The sequence below is a fragment of the Halichoeres trimaculatus genome, unplaced genomic scaffold (genome assembly GCF_033239565.1).
Source record: "Halichoeres trimaculatus isolate MK-OKI-2021-1 unplaced genomic scaffold, fHalTri1.1 fHalTri1_scaffold_16, whole genome shotgun sequence".
Taxonomy (NCBI): Eukaryota; Metazoa; Chordata; class Actinopteri; order Labriformes; family Labridae; genus Halichoeres; species Halichoeres trimaculatus.
This window is the reverse complement of record NW_027437194.1, coordinates 16,799,451-16,816,448: the sequence shown is the minus strand read 5'-3', so window position 1 is coordinate 16,816,448 and position 16,998 is coordinate 16,799,451. Positions and strand designations below refer to the sequence as shown.

Genomic DNA, 16,998 nt, shown 5'->3' with positions numbered 1-16,998 from the left:
TCTTCCTCCAACAGGTGGGACAATAATACACATGTTTCAAACTGCTGTTTCCCACACACACAAAACACGACAGACATAAAGTTGAGGTATGGATAATACTTTATTATATCTAAGGTAGGGATTGTTTCAACGACAGAGGCAGCTTAAAGTTACAAGGGATTAAGTTTCAGGGTTGAACCAGAGGTGGAGAGGCAACACACGCTCTTTCTTTCCACTGCACGCTGCTAAAACTCTCAACCCTAAGTTTTCAAAGTATGTTTAACGTGAGTCGATGCTTTGTTGGACTTATTGACTTATTTATTTAAAATAAAGGTTTAAAGCCAGGCTTAGTAACTTTTGGGAGAAAATAACGCAGTGCAACCTGCTGAATAATAAAGGTTGATCAGTGAAGTTGTGAAATACATCATGGCTTCTCATTAATCACATTTACTGGTTTACAGAGTAATATTCAGGACCCCTTCAGGTGGTGGCACAAAACCGAATGGGGGATTAAAAAAACACCTTCAAAATAATCTGAAACAGTTTATAGGGGCAGATTTCATCCATTATTGTCAAAAAAAGTTTTTTTGTTTTTTTGTTTGTTTGGCCTATTAGTGTTTTCCAACTGCAGGGGGTCACCAATTTTCAGTACCACTTTTTTGGGGTCCCCAGGCCAAAAAGTTTGTGAATCCCTTATCAAACCCAATAGTTACACTTGTTAACAGTAAACTAGCCCGCATACTGTCCTTATATTGAATGAATTTAACAGTAACAGTGAACATATTTATGGTCTGTGGTTCCCAAAGTAGAGGTTGGGACCCAAAACACTGATAGAGCAGTCATGAATTGAATAAATTGCTTTTCAAAACAGACAAATGTTTACAACTTCATATTTCATCCATTACTATAAAAGTAAAAACAAAACACATGTACTATTTTGTGTGAAACCGTACAAATGGGAAATATTCCATATGTCTGCCACATTTTTTTGTTGCCACAAGACCACAAGGTGACTAACCCAGGATAGCAACAGCAGATTAATTTAGGCAACACATTTATATGTGCAGATAGGTAGTCTAAATTTCTATCATTCAGCCAAATTTCTTAGTTTTTAAAAAAAAAACATTTGGAAGGGGTCACCAGTCTCTTTTAGAAGTGAAGCGTGAAAAATTTGGGAACCGATGATGGTTATTGTAGCCAAAGATAAGCTAGTGATTATAACAGTAAAGCATATAGAGTAAGACGAACAAAATATTTTGACAAAATGTCATTTAAAGGAACATGAAGTGTATCTGTAAAGTCACAAACAAAAAAAACTGGTGAGTGAATATTGATTTACAAAAAAAAAGGTCGAACAATTTTAAGCATTTTTAAAACCAGAACACATAAATGGTGTATACACTGGCCTTCTTATAAAGACTCTGTTTAAGAAGTCCTTTAAACCTTTGAGAATGAATACAGATGTGCCTTTGGAACGATGGTTTGAGAATCGCACAATGTCAAAAATGTTTGATTTAAAATGTCACATAAATGTAAATAAAGTCTATAGAATTTAATCTTGCAGGACGAAGCTGAGTATTCACATTGAAACTGTTACAGCTGCATTATTTCACGTTGCTCAGGTGTAACATTTATTACCACATTCAAAAGAAATGCTTTGTATTCATAGTTAAATACAGTCTCCTGGCGTAACATTGACTTAAACGTAGTCCACATATCAGAGGTGTGTTTGTTCTCTTTCCAACCCTGGTTTAACCTTTCTGGCTCACAAAGAGTGACACCTATGACCCAGGTTTTACAACAGGTACTCTAACTCCTAGGGGATATTGACTTTATCAGTGATTGTTAACCATGGCTGTACGCATGTGACTACAAATAGCATCTGAAACACTGGAGTTACAGTACCACACCAAAGAAAAAGAGAGCACAGGTTGCCTTTCACTTACTGCCAGCTGAGATGTCCCAAACCTCAGAACACAAAGTTAGTCTGTGAGGAGCAACATGTTAAAGAGAAGCTTATGAAAATAAACATAGATATTTTTAGAGGTAAGACATACACGTTTATAAATAGAATAGCATTTGGGTTATTCTGATAAAGAATTACATGGATACAAACAGTACATTTTTATATATTTGCATAACGCTATTAGAATTGATTCAAAATGTGTGTCACAAGCCCACCTCTGTGACAATATAGCTTACACACATACGCACGCACACACACACATCAGAAGTATGGCTGTAACATTAGAAATCCAAAACTACTGATACTTAACCTACAAACACGTCTCAAACCAGAGAGGAGAAGGACTCAACGGCTGGATGGAATAAAAGTGTGCACACTCTGGGATCTGCTGGCCTCGCATGGTGCTCATTGTTTTTTTAAAATCACAGTTTGCCTACTGAACAAACATTTGAACTCTAAGCAAGTGGTATCACGATGATTTGAGATTAAAATACTGTCATCTCAGCGTAAAAACAATCAAAATGGCTAAAGGGAAACAACTAGAGTAAGATTCATCTACTGTATAATGACCTGACTTATGGAAAGAGTGGAGGCTCAACTGCTTATTCTATTGGTTTTTGTACACACACAACATTGCACTTGTGGAAATTTTGTGGATTAAAGTGTTTTTCTTTCAGCGAGGTAAAAGATTCTGTACTACACATTTAAAGGTGTTTTAACTACCTATTACTTTGATACAAAAATCAAAATAAATACATGTTTGACTGATCCCTTAGTTTGCATGTGTCAACTCTAGGAATGTATGTGAATGCTTAAAGTGGTTAATAAAGGAGAAAATGGTGTTAACACTGATTGACTTGAGTTTGGGGTGTTTGAAGAATGTCTTTGGGTTTTGGTTAGTTGTTGTTTTCTTTGGTTGTCACAGTGACAAGTTGCTTGGCAGCTTTGGCGATGTCATAGGCGCACTGGATGACCTGCTGAGTGACCAGCTGGATGTCCGCAGGGCAAGGGCTGTGATCCGCGGCCTTCTGGCACTCTCCGTGAAGCCGACTGGCGCTGGACGTGAGCAGACACAGAGACCCTCGCACCGTCTCGGAAGACGGCCTCTGTGAGAGACGACAGGGATGATGGAGGTTTGATTAGGATCTGAACTGACAACCTCTGTAAATAAACCCTCATTGAATTTGGTCGGCTTTGTGTGCATGTGATTCAACATAAAACAGAGTAATACAATAGGTCAAGAGAGGGAGGACAATCCAAACAGGTCTGGTTAGATTCTCTTTGGCCATTTTCTAGCAAACAGCAAATCCTGTAATTGCTCGGGGGGGAGGGAGATGGAAATGGAGTCGTCTTACCTTGGGAAACAGAGCAGCCATCTCAGTCACAGCCACACAGATCTTCTCTGAACAAGGAAGGAAGCTGCAGGAGAGAAACACAAAGGGATAAAAGGCAGTCAACCACCCATGTTCTGTATATGATTACAAGATGTAATACAGGAACTAATACACAGCAGCTACCACAAAGAAGGAATCATTACAGATGTGAAAATGTGGAAGTAAGAGCTTAATTTAATATTGAGACTTGTGCATCAGTCAGACCAACAAACCTCACAAAATAATACTTCTGGATAAGTTTAACAATAATAATTCTTATCATGAAAAATGCAGGAAAATGAAGCATAGTTGTGAAAGTAATGAGTTCATGGACTGCAGAAAACCTCACTGACTAAACTAACTCTCTGAGGATTTAAAGGTCACAGAGGAATATGCGGTCATGTGGTGTTTGTTTCCTGTCAGCTGCACTTAAAGACACCAGGCCTCCCCCCCAGCAGACAAACAGTTTCCAGGACACAGGGGTGGGTGGGGGCTGAGCTTGAGTCTCTGAAGTTCAAACTCTCAATACTGGTCCTTGAGACCAGGGTGCTGCTGGTTTGAGGCAACTCTGTGGTTAATCACTGACTGTTAGCGGGCTATGAAGATTAAAACCAGCAGGGTCCTGGTCCCTGAGGACAACTGAAAACCACTGACCTAGAAACAGATGTAATGAAGGATGAAACACTGTCTGCTCTCCAAAAGGACAGGCAGAATATCAGAAATACAACTGTGGTTCATGTGCAGCCTGACAAAGTTGAAGCTGGGTGAAACACTGAAAAAACATGGAAGATGTACGATATGATGATCGACCTTTCTTGTTTGGTCTCCTGGGCGGCTCGCAGGAGCTCTTGTATGTTCTTGGTGATCTGCTCCGTCTTGCAGATGACATCCTCTGTGCATGGCAGGGTGGGATCTTCCTCACACTCCCCCACTGGCTCTCCTGTGTCGGACACTGGCAGAGGGCTACTAGATGAAAAAAATACAAATAATGATTTAACCCAGTGTAATGCTATGAGCATTTGCAAAGACAAAGATGTAAATACCTTAAATTGATATTTGCTTATAAGTGAGCAAAACTTATTTCATATACTATAATAATTTAGTCCTAAATATATCTCAAAACATTAACAGGGTTCCTACAGCTCAAGGCAAGTTAAATTTAAGACTTTTTAAGACTTTTTTAATGACGTTGGAAATCAAATTTAAAAACAAGTCGACAACGAACCACAATTGAAACAAACAAAACTAACAAACAAAAACACCACATGAATTACCCAGGTTAGAGGCAATTTTAACCCAATGTTTATTTTACATAAAACATGCCTTTTTACCTTTTTTAACCCCAATTTAACAATTTTATGCCTATTTTGCCCCCATTCATCTTTTTTGGCCACTGTCTCAACCATTTTTGGAATTTTTCCATGGTTTTTGAAATTTAATTTCAAATTTAATTCTCAATTTTTGCTGCCATAATCAGTTTTCCTAAACCACTTTTGGATTTTTTGCCATTTTTCCTCATTTTTTTCTCTCCAGGCACCCTAGGTAGAACCAAGACATGCATCTGCTTCAAAAGTTCCTGGTGCAACCACATCACCGTTTTGTTAGTTCCACTATTGTGATTACGCGATGTTACCACAAGAGTAAATCAGGAAATTATTTAGAAAATAGATAAGTGTTACTTAATATTTTTTTAACTTCAAACTAACATAAATCTTACCAATGTGTTCAAATTTTTAAGACTTTTGAAATTTGGATTTAAGACTTTTTAATGCCAATTCAGGCCTTATTTTTAGAACTATGAATTCAATGCCTTTTAAGACTTTCCAAGGATCCACGGGAACCCTGATTAACATACAATTTATCAAATTTCAAATAAAAGCAGTGCAGCTGAGTTTAACATGCTGCATCATAATCTAACACCTGTTATTCTACATTGAATTAAACTTTAAGAAAGTTCAAAAACAGTACCATATGTGTAAATGCACTGTATTGAGCTGTATTCATTAGTTTACAGCCTACAGCTACTTTGATGAGCAATATATTTGCATATATTAAACTGATGCATTACAAGTCAAAATATAAGTTTCTGTCATGTCACGCTGGGTCAGGCTGTTTCAACTGTTCCAAACACCAGCAACCAAGACAAGTTGAGCCTCATCTCCTATATTTCTACGTCAACAAGTGCAAGTATTTATTTCATGCAATTTCCAGCCATCTTCTAAACAAACAACAAATCAAGTCAAACAAATAAAACGCTTGCTTTTAAATCAGTAGGAACAGATATTCAGGATTTTACAGCCTCTCTTGAAGTAAACAGTGAGTCGGTGTCTCGAATGAATTCCACCAAATTTTCTTACCCAGCCTCCTCCACTTCAGAGTGGTTGGGCGTGGTGTCGTAATCATTCTCCAGCATAATATTCTGTCCCTCCAGACTACAGCCCTACAGAGACATCAGTCAGTCAGCATCAGTCAGTTACAGTGAACACACATCAGGATGTACATGTTATTAGAGCAACAGTCAGCACAAATAAAACAGAATCATGCATTTCTGAATTGAAACCTGAGATCACAGAATCAGACATTCGGTTTGAAGCAGATACAAAGAAGAAGACAGGAAATATTCAACTGTGTCGTGGTTGAACACACTGCGGTGGATGCGATTAGTAAATGCAGAGAAATCCTGAAGTAGACTGTGGATCAATGACTATCACTTCAATTATAATAAGACGTTCTGAACATTCGACAAACAGCTTTCTGTGCTGCTACATGTCTCCCGCACTCACTCCTGGTGCAGACCGGAGCCTGAGAAGCTCTGTCTGAGTCTCTCTATGGATAAGCAGCTGCAGTTGTTCAGATGACTGAACTGAAGCAGAGGCACTGTGGTGCATGCAGGCAGGCAGGCGGTAACTGATAAGAGGCAGTTTAAAGACACAGGTCAGGATAGAGAAGACTGTGGGGTCAAGCAGCAGGACGGTTTGACACCGCCTTCAGTACATCAGTACTTAACCCTTCGAGATCTCTCATCCCACGACCAGGACAGGGAAGAGGGGAAGGTAGGGAGGGAGGAAGCAGCCGTCCCCAAAGGACCCCTCCCAATCTAGAAAGGGGTCAAACCAAGTTGAGCATACTCGATTGAGATGCAATAAATGATGACTGAGTGAATGAATGAATGAAAAACCAACACCAGCCCCAAGCCAGGCATCATTATTTCATCTTGAGACGACAAACCAACATGAGTTCTTGTGCTTCCGTGCTTACATTAGTGGGAAAAGGTTGTAAAATGACTCCGTCATCATGCCTGGCTGTTTCCGCTCTGTGGGGGAACTGCCGAGGAGAAGAGCCGGTCTCGTACATGGACATGGCGCGACCTCCGCGGGGTGGATGTCGACCACAGGGCCCCTGGGAGTGCTGCTGTCCGCTGGGGGTCTGCCATCGCAGCGATGTGTTCTCAGTCTGCAAGGAGCTCAGCTGGAGAGAACAAAACATCTTTCAGTGCAGCTGAAGCTGGGGAATGATCTCCTTACAAAGGCTATGCCAGATATCAATAATGGAGTGGAATACGGCTCAGCCTGCGGGAGAAAAGAAAAACCTCAAGGTCGAGTTTCCTCCCTTGTGTTTTGGCTTCCCTTCAAACAGAAAGTTTGTTTCTTCCACCAAATGCTGACACTACATGTTGACAGAAACTCCTGAAAAATGACCCCTTGGGAAATTGCTGTCCAGGTGGTAGCCCTTATTTACATTAGCACTAGGTTCGTTCTTTTCTCTTTAAACCAGGTGAAGTCACCACAAAAACAATAGGAAGTACAGAGGTCATAGAGAGGTCAAAACCACCAAGCTAAAACAAAAAGTGTCCTTTTCTGTTTTTCATGTGTCTGCCTATCAAATTACATAGAAAAAATTTACAAAGTATATATTTTCGAGAACAATGAACTTCACTCCAGGGAAACAAGTTTCACTACATGTTAAAGTAATCAAGCACTTTTTGGCCCCAGCAGAGGGAGACAGTCAATGTGGTGCAAAGGTCACAACTGTTATAAAGAAAGCAAATAAACCACCAGGTGGAAGCAGATCATTGTTGACACTGACTCTCAGCTGTGTCTGTTTCCATCTCCAAAAACCACCACGTCTATTTTGTACACGAAACATTTCAAACATTATTCTATTCACATGATAAATATAATATCAAAATGAGTTGTTTGGAATCAACAGTAGAGGATACACACACACACAGAGATGAATCTACCAGGTCAATAAAAGATTGTTCTTGTATTTGCTTTAACCTGTGAGGAACTAGTTTCATGAGGATATGATGGATAATGGATCTCAGAAGTTGAATTCAATTTTTTTCAAGAATCAAAAAGAAACTATTAGAATCTAGATAATAAATGCTTACAGAGGTGGTAAAAGTCTGTCTCAGAAACAAACCAGAAAACAAAAAGGTATCGGTTAGATGCATCATTTTAAATCGTTTTTACACTTTCTGAAATAGGATGTTGTTTCTAGTAACAGTTGTTGACAGAGAAAAACTTTTAAAAACACAGAAGTGATTACTGAAACACACCTAGTGTTAATGCACAGCATATAGATATGATACACTGTGTGCTGTTAACCTCAGGTTTTATGTTGTATGAAATGTTGAAAATATAATTCACTTCAACTTATGTAAGAGTTTGGTACACAGACTATAATTCATACTAAAACTCTTTTGACTGCAACATTTTGGTCCTTTTTTACTGTAGGCTCATTGATAATTTTAAAATTTACAGTGATTCATCATTAAGTCCACTTAGGCTACTCTTTGTTGAGGCTGTGTTCAACAACAAAGTGAGGATTCACAATCTCATGTCAAAGAAATACAACATCCCATCTGTCTTCCACCAAGCAGCATACCAGAGGAAGTCTGGTGATTTTTAATTGTTACCACAAGAATTTCATCCCATCCACAGAGGGACAGCAGCCATTCTCTGACTTGAAACGGATGAGTTATAACGTTGGATAGTGTGTTCTTTCATTCAAATGTATAATGGAGCCTTGGAGGAATCAAATATGCAGTGTCTCTTGTTCAAGTTTTGCACATAGTTATAATTTTACCACCTGGCTGTGTTTTAGAGGCAAGAGGAAAGACAGGCTTCAGACATTGCAAGTATCAGAATGATAGTTACATAAATTTAACTGTTAGTTGGTGATACCACTTTTCTTTTTGTTACTCACCTTAGTCTGCATCATCCGCAGCTCCTCACTCAGATGGCAGTTGACTTTTAGAAGTTGTTGTATTTTGGCTTCTGAAGCAGTAAGAGCAGTCTTTACCTCCATGAATTCCTGCACTGTGATTGGTCCATCTGAGATGTCAGATGACTCTGAGCTCTGTGATGGAAAACGTAACAAAATTTAAGATTATTTTGATCAGTTTAAATAGCAAAAGTAAGCTGTGTTTAGAAGTATTGATGGTAGCGTCACCTTGGTCCTTCTATCATTGCAGCTGTCCCCACATGTGGCCTCTTGCACTGGATCCTCATCGGATGCCACACTGTCGTAATCTGGCTGGTCGTTGTCCTGGCTCTCGCTGTTATGGCGGCTGTTAATTCCCTGCAGGATCAGCTCTACGTTATCTGAAGAGGGATCACCAGATCAAAACAGACAGATGTGTTATATTTACTGAATCCAAATCTGAGGTCTTGTTCATCTTCATTTGATTTCTCGAGTTTGCTTACGAGAGGAAACAGGCTCTGGTTTGGTTTACTGGTGGAAGACCTTTTCATTTTTAAAGACCTTATCCACAATTTGTGTTTGCTATGTTTCTGCCCTTATAATTAACCCAAATGGTAAATATTCATTAAAAAGTTTCAGTTTTCTCAACTGCCCATTTTCTGCCTTCATATTAACTATTAAACACATTTTCTACAGAATAAAACTTGATTAACTATCCCAACCAAAATATATTAGCGAAGAAATTTAAGGTCACCAACATTTTGTACCTTTGGGACTTTCACAGGAATTACCCCACTGCCGTCGCTTTGCATCAGTGAGAATATCAATAACCAGAGTGGCAAATTCATGAGCACTAAACCGTGCCAGTTTCTGTCGACCCTGAAAGAACAAATCGAAAGTAAGAAACCGTTAGAACCAAAATCAGCTCATCAAACAAACATTTAAACAAAGGAAACTGGTGCAGTCACTTACCTGGTTTCTGGTGGACGAATACTCTGGATTGACTGGCAGGAAAGGCACAACTGTGGTGTCTGTAACAAGCGCGCTGTGGTTCTGAGTGGCCAGCCACACTGTAAAAATTCACAGTGAAAAGCATATGTATCATAGATGTTTAATATCAAGGATGACTGCACATTTCATATGTTTACATTTCTTTGAAATTCACCTGCATCTGTCTCTCTTCTGTCTACTTCATCATAAACATCCATAGCAAGCTCCTCAAACTGGTGGTTACTTAGCTGAAAGAAAATATATCAAATTAACTTCTAAAAAAAGAAACAGCAGAACAGACGACACATCATAAACATCAGATCCATTAAAATCTCACCGACTGGAGCTTCTTCTTTGCAGCTTTTGCAAATTCTGATAAATCCAAGCTGCTTTGGACAAAAAAGTCAAATTAGTGATTTTTCTGCAAACAAATATCTCCACAAAGAGACACAACATCACATTTTACAATGATACTTACTTATTTCTTATCCAACAAAAGAATGCAGCATGGGAGAAATACCACAACAAAAGTAAAACATGGAGCTGATATAAGACCTCGTGTAAATATTCCTAAATGACATAAAATCTTGTTTTTACCTGTCTGCCATCTGTGGAATGATGAAGTGTTGACCATTTCTGTGATCTAAAAAGGAATATTTACACTATAAAGGGAACATCCGCTCTAAAATATCATTCATAGTGACATAAAGCCTGATGTGTGCTCTGCTTACCTGGTCTCCTACCACAAAGGTAAAATGTTAATCGGTCAGTGAGTTCATACTGGATCTCCACCAGCCTCTCTGCCAGCTCCTGGTGCCCGGCTTGTCTGCACAGATTAAAGATTAAAAAGGTCATGTTCGAGAAACATACCAAATTACTAAGAATAGAAAGTATGTCACATGGTATTATCTAATTTTTCTATATCCACAAGGCAAAAAACATGCAGATGTTTTTGGTATTTTCCTAGCACATGACAAATTCCTGACTTCTATGTTTTATTTCTTCGTCTTCAATCCAAGTTTCCCTTTCCTCTCTTGCCCTCGTCGCTCATGCTCTTGTGTCATTACTCAGACATAAAGCAGCAGTGTCTGTTTCTGATGCTCATTGTCTTAAAGGCATGCAAAATATTTTACCTACTTCTGCCAGACTGTTTCCTCCAAGCAGAACACTCTGATTTCATTCTTGCCAGTTTAAATCTGTCACTTCCCTTTTCGATTTACAACATATACTAGTGAAGAAAATCTGATATGAATAGCACAGTGAATGCACACCAGAGTTCTGTCTCTAAGAGTGTCAAATCAAAACGCTGTTCTTGTATTACCTTGCATAATCAATCGGGGTCTTCCCGCTGGAGTCCAAAGCCCCAGGATCAGCTCCATAAACTGCCAACAGCTCAGCTTGTAGAACTTGTCCTGCTTTTGCTGCTATGTGCAGTGGAGTGTTTCCTTTCTCCTATTGACAAAAAAAGATCACAACAATGAAGAATTGGTATGTTGCCACCAGTAAAACAAAGGATGCATCGTCTCACTTATTCTCCAGCACTCACTGGATGGAAGAAGTTGGCCTGTGCTCCTAAAGATAGGAGCCTGAGGCAGGTTTCCAGGTTTCCAGTTCGGACACTGGAATGAAGTTGCTGAAAGGAAATTGACAAGTAGCTTGTTAAATCCAATTATTGCACCAAGATTAAAAAAACAAATTTCCATGCCCTGTGTCCATTCCTCTGCCTGTACTCTTATCTTTCTAACTCACAAACACTCTGCTATGCATCAAACAGAAATCATTATTGAAATGCCTTTGAGTCATACACATTTAATCAAGTGTGTGTCTAGTGTGTCTCGTGTGCAGTTCATATATTTTGTGAGGACAGATACAAACGGAAGCAGAAAGCAGATGCAGCTGCTGAAAGCTAGACAGCCTCTCCTATTTTATATTCACAGTCATAGCGTGACCGGTACAGGAAATATGAGTGGCAGTACGCTGCAGCAGTGCTGAATGCTAAATATCTGTCTATAAATAGATTCAACCATTTCTGACGTTTACAGGAAGCAGATACTGAAGTTAAGTAAATGAATAAAAACACTTGGCTGTGATTCAGAGATAAAACTCGGTGCAAATTAAAGTGATAAGAAGAAAATAATTCTGCTTTGACTTCTCTCAAGAAGCATATTTACTCAACCTGAAGTTAGTTAATTTCTCACCTTGCTGAGGTCTTTTGCGGTTACACTGTCATCCTCCCGACAAGGCATCCGATGGACGTAAGCCAGCATCTGGTATTTGGCTTTGATGAACTCTGTCTTGTTGGGACTAGAAACACAAAATTATGTTTTCAACTTTACAAAGATAGGTTAAAATCTAAGTGATGTTCACACGTCATGATAATTTGTGGCTTTTAAGAACAGGCAACGTTTAAATACAGCGTGGCTTTAAAAATCCTGGTTTTGGGGTTTAAAATAAGAGACTTAATTTGATGAAAAATCTGTGAATTTCATAGATGTCATTCAGGAAAAACTCCAAAAATACTCTTTGTCTTTGTATTTATCTCTGATGGTTTCCGTACAGCTGTAGTACATGACTGAGATTCACATTAGAGGGGATACAGCAACAAAGACTACTTTTGTCCCCTTGTCGTTGTGTCAATACCAGCACACTTCCTTGTTTTGTGAATAAAGGAAGTTGATGCAGCTGCAGTTAACAGTAGTACAGCCTGACAACTCTTCCCCCCTGGTACACACTTTGTTTGTTCAATACCTGAAAATATATGACAAGAACTAAATTTAGTTTGGGCTCTTCCACCAAAGAAATAGGTGGAAATTCCTTTTAAGGTGGCATTTTCGTTGACTCTTGGAGTTAAGACTCCATTTTGGTTCAACACCCAATCTCTTCTTCTGTTTCTTGAAATGCATTTACTCAAAGTGTGAGCCGGGCTGTTTATATGTGGGCCACTGTTTATCATCACTTCAGTAGCTAGACACGAGGCAGACGGTGTTGATTCCTTGCAGTGGATGTGGGTGACTCCATCACAGCTCTTATATCATTTCATTACATTTTTTTCAGTTAAAGTACATGAAGTACATACTGCTTGTTGAAAAAAAAACATCCCTTACAATATAAATTGAAAAATAGCACAAACCATTTCAAAGTAAAAGCCAAAAAAAAACATATTTTCAATTGGGTTCCAATTAGGCTTTCCATCAGTAGGACACTGCATTCAGTATTACACTTATTTTTTGTACATTTTTATCATCAAGCCACTTCCTTTCAGAGGGTTTTTTGGGAGTATGATGCCATGAGTAATGTCAATGCTTCAAAGGCACAAATATGCATGTTCACTGACCTTAACCATAAAAATCAATTTTGCCAATTGAACTTCATCACAAAGTGCAAACAAGCATAAAAAATATAGCACTGACACATGAAAAACCTTAAGAGCACTTACTGGACTCTGTCCTGAGGGTTAGCTTTGCGCTTCCCAGTAGTTGAGGAGGAAGGATCCAGAAGGCTGTGCTCCCATATGGAATTAGCTCCATTACCATACAGTGTCTGGACCATCTAAAACATACAAACACAGCACTTTACCATGTGTGTTTATTTTATCGGGGTGTTGACTTGTCAGTGACTGTGTCTACTCTGTGATAAATAGACAGAAGCTGAAGGATTTAATACTAGTTGCATTTTTGTGAATAATTCAATAACTATGTTTAAAGTCATTTTCTAATTTGTTAAGAAGTGAGATGGTTTAATATATTTCTTCAAATGTGTGGTTAATATGCTTTTCAAAGTACTGTAGGCTGTAGTTCTAAATAAGTGTAGAAACTGCAAAAATTAGTGTGCCAAGTTATTGTGCAAGTTGGTGACAGGAACATTTAACTTGTGAAAAATAAACACTGGGCACCTTTTCAAACATTTTGCTGATGGAAAACAATATTGTCTACAACTGTCTTGAAATTTGAACCAGAACAACCACTTCATTTACAAAAGGTAAAACTGTTGATGTCTTTGAAACATTTCATATTTAAAGTGTTTGTTTAATGTCAAATATAACCTTGTTTCCTTTCACTCAGGGTCAGAAGGCACCAGTCACCTGATTTAGTTTGATTTCTGATGACTTCTCCGCTAACACTGTGTGCTGCACCGTGTTTGGCTTTCCAAAGCTGCTCTTTTTAACTGTATTGCTTGCCATAACTGTACATCATCTTCCTTACTGGGATGGTAGGCAGACCAGCTCATGAGATGATCATCTTTAAAGCCCTGAGATGCCAACCAGTCATGAGAATAACGTGAGGCATGTAACAGTGTATTGTCATGCATGAACAGTGGCATCTTCTTCCCTTAAGCTGATTGTTTTGTTGTACCGTGGAAACAAATTTGTCTTAATAATAGTGCAATAACCCTCGGAATTCAATTTTACAGCATCTTGAACCTGGAAAGGACCAACAAGTGCATCATCAACAATGGCAGCCCAGAACATCACACCATCACCACTTTGTTGACATCGCAGTAAAGTTGCAGCGGTAAAGTTGAAATCCAAACAGATGCCCACTCAAATGGTCCATCGGATAATTTGTGTATTGCGCAGCCCATCCCAGAAGTTTCCCTGATGTATTTTTTTCAGTGGAGGTCTTGTTTTTGCTTTTTTGGATCTTTGCAACTCATCTTGGCATCGACCAGACCTGCTATTATCATTGAGCCCCTTATCTTAAAGGGGACATATCATGCTTGTTTCTCCTTTTCACTATGCCAGACTAGGATGCCTGTAAAGCATTTCTGCCCTCAGTACAAGTCATTTAGTTCCTTCATTGCCCCACAATAGCGTTCTCAATATCATCATTTTAGGCCATTCCGAAGATCTCGTTGAAACGCTCTGTTTCGAGAATGACCTCCAGTAACCTCGCAACGTCACAGCTCTTTGTGCTCTGATTGGTCAGTTCTATCAGAGGGGCGGAGGGGGTAGAGCCAGGGGGCGGTTTTTGGAGCATGGCAGTATTTACAAAATCGCCACATTGGATGGGGCAGACCGAGCGAGTTTGCTGTTTGCCAAAACTTCACAGTAAGGCATTGATAGCACTAATAAAATGGCAGAGTGTAGGATACGTCCTTTTGTATTGGACCCAAAGTCAGACCCGGACGGTTCTGCAGCTCAGGAGGAAGAAAATCCACCTCGACACAGATCATCTCAGGACGCTTCAGTGTGGTGAGTCAAACCGGTACTGTAACACGTATAGTTTATACGTTTATATATTTATACTCGGCTCTTGGTGGGTGTATCCCTCGGTGGCGGTTGTGTGACTGACATCACATAGGAGGAGCTGCTTTATCAGATTACCCCAATAAAAAGAAAGGATCCTCATGTCGTCACGACGGTTGAAATCTCACGGCCAACTGGCAATGACCTATTTTCAGAGGCATCAAATCTCGTTCTAGGATATCAGAAAAAATACAGTATCTCATATTTTGAAAATTCAGGGGGTGTAAGGTCTTGTTTTCAAATTTATTATATCATACGTAAGTATTAAATCGGGGAGCAGCATGATATGTCCCCTTTAAGAAAATTACTTTAATCGTAGCTGAGGGTCTATTCTGGTTTTTCTCCCATTCTGATTCTTTTGTACATATCTTTATATGGTTGTGTGGTAACGCTGCAATATCTTGGTATATCATTTGCAGAATAGGACTTGCATAATAATGTGGCACACTTACATACATGTGGTTCGGGATAGAGGATATCAGAGCACTTTGTAGATTTAAGTTAAAAGGGTTTGTTAAAGCACAAGGTCTTACTGCATCACACTAAAACATTTTTATATTCTGGACAAAAGCCTTCCACATTTTCAAGAAAACATCACTTGCATGCAGTCTGGTGTTTTGTGTTCTCTGTTTCTTCACCTGTAGCTGAGAGGGTGGCCATGAAGAATGAGTCAGATGTCGGACTTGAGAGCTGTGGCGCCCCAGACCTCGATGGATGCTGCAGCACTCATCACAGATCAGGACCCCTCTGTTCACAGAGGCCCACCGTGGCTCTGTGGTGAGAGGAAACAACATGTTGGCTAATGTGTACAGTCCTAAACACAACCTCAGACTTCAGCATTCGCGGTTCAACCAAGGTTTTGGTTGTTTTGTATCAACACCACCACAAGGTTAGTTGAATACACAACCATTACCACAAACGCAACAAGGCGTGGGACTGTTGTGTGAGATTACATATCTGTTCACAGTATCGTTACCATTGTCTTATGAATTTAGCCTTTCTGTGCTGATAAAGCTAACAAACTGTGAACGATTGACAAGACCATTCAAGCGAAGAGTTTCAAAATTAGTCACATTAATGTGCAAACAGACATAGATTATATATAATAACGTTATACACAAAACAGTTATTCAAAACCGGAATAGTTAACCATCAACATATCTACTAGACTGTTATCGTCGTTTAACCAGGTTAACCAGGTTAGCTAAACTAGACATTAGTAGTAGTAATAGCTAGCTGTTAGCTGGGTAGCTAACGCTAGCCTGTTTGACATCCTACCCGGAGCGCTGCAATCAGCGCAGACCTCTCTGCTTCGGACTCGCTTTGACATCCCTCAATGGAGTCCAGCAAAGAAAAATATTCAAAAAGAAACTCTTAAACGCAGATAGATGAAGATAAGCCAGGGTATTCCGCTCCCTGTGATTGTATTTTATGATTCGAGCAGCCACAGCTCGCCTGCCCTCCCCTACTGTTGAACAAAGCAGGGCCGGTTCCAACACTTGCACACACTCCTCTGTCCCTCCCCTGTATCGCCTCGTTCACTTCCTTCCTTGGTCCCTCTAATGGTTATCCTCCATCCTCTAGATAGGAGGCTCGGGATTCTGTTTGGTTTATCTTGTGGCCCGTAGCAAAGTGGTGTCAAAAAGCAAGCTAAAGGGGTGAAAATCTGGTACTGGTAAAGATTATTATTAAGAGCAAACTATCTTGGACTTCTCTTTATGCCAGCATTTGTTTGACAATTTCTCCTTCTTGGAGACCTGGTAATGAGTCCTCTTCACTAATCTATAACTCAAAATGAGATCATTAGTCCCCAAATTGTTTTTTTCCATTTGATTTTTCTCAGAATAAGTAGACAACTCACAATATTTCTTGTATATTTTGTTGTAATGGCGGACACTGTAGCTGGTATATCAAAAAAGAAAAAGGACAAATTTGTCTTGAACAAAGCAAAGTAGTGTTCAAAAGATCTTCTCTGCATTAATTTGCTCCCAAAACTAATGCACATCTTCACAGGACTTACATACTTATGATAGTGTTAAAGGAAAACAAAGTCTTCATCCTGAGAAACAATAGTGATCCTAGATTGTCAGCGCAACTCATGCAACTAGATTCAGCCTTAACTGCCATTATTGTCTCTTCAGTGAAAAAAAAAATCCCTATAGACTTAGATTTGATTTAAAACTTTTCTTTCTTTTTTTTACTTTCTCAACAATACATACTCAACATATAGTCCTGCC

General features: G+C 39.3%; 1 protein-coding gene across 3 annotated transcripts; it reads right to left on the bottom strand.

Annotated features, from left to right (window-relative positions):
* Window positions 1–1,099: 1,099 nt before the first annotated feature.
* Window positions 1,100–16,274, bottom strand: LOC141805175 (ARF GTPase-activating protein GIT2-like). 3 transcript variants are annotated; one of them, XM_074689990.1, is made up of 20 exons: window positions 16,040–16,274; window positions 15,400–15,533; window positions 12,953–13,065; window positions 11,715–11,820; window positions 11,063–11,149; window positions 10,838–10,968; window positions 10,248–10,342; window positions 10,114–10,159; window positions 9,854–9,905; window positions 9,692–9,764; window positions 9,499–9,596; window positions 9,294–9,405; window positions 8,776–8,927; window positions 8,530–8,682; window positions 6,577–6,786; window positions 6,326–6,415; window positions 5,676–5,758; window positions 4,129–4,284; window positions 3,301–3,364; window positions 1,100–3,051 (listed from the first exon to the last, which is right to left on the bottom strand). In XM_074689990.1, the coding sequence occupies exons 1-20, from the start codon at window positions 16,089–16,091 to the stop codon at window positions 2,842–2,844; spliced, it is 2,217 nt and encodes a 738-aa protein (XP_074546091.1). In that variant the 5' UTR covers window positions 16,092–16,274; the 3' UTR covers window positions 1,100–2,841. The 3 variants fall into 3 exon arrangements, with proteins under 3 accessions (XP_074546091.1, XP_074546092.1, XP_074546093.1); XM_074689991.1 differs by having other exon boundaries at window positions 9,854–9,902; XM_074689992.1 differs by lacking the exon at window positions 6,326–6,415 and having other exon boundaries at window positions 16,040–16,273.
* Between the last annotated feature and the right edge of the window lie 724 nt (window positions 16,275–16,998).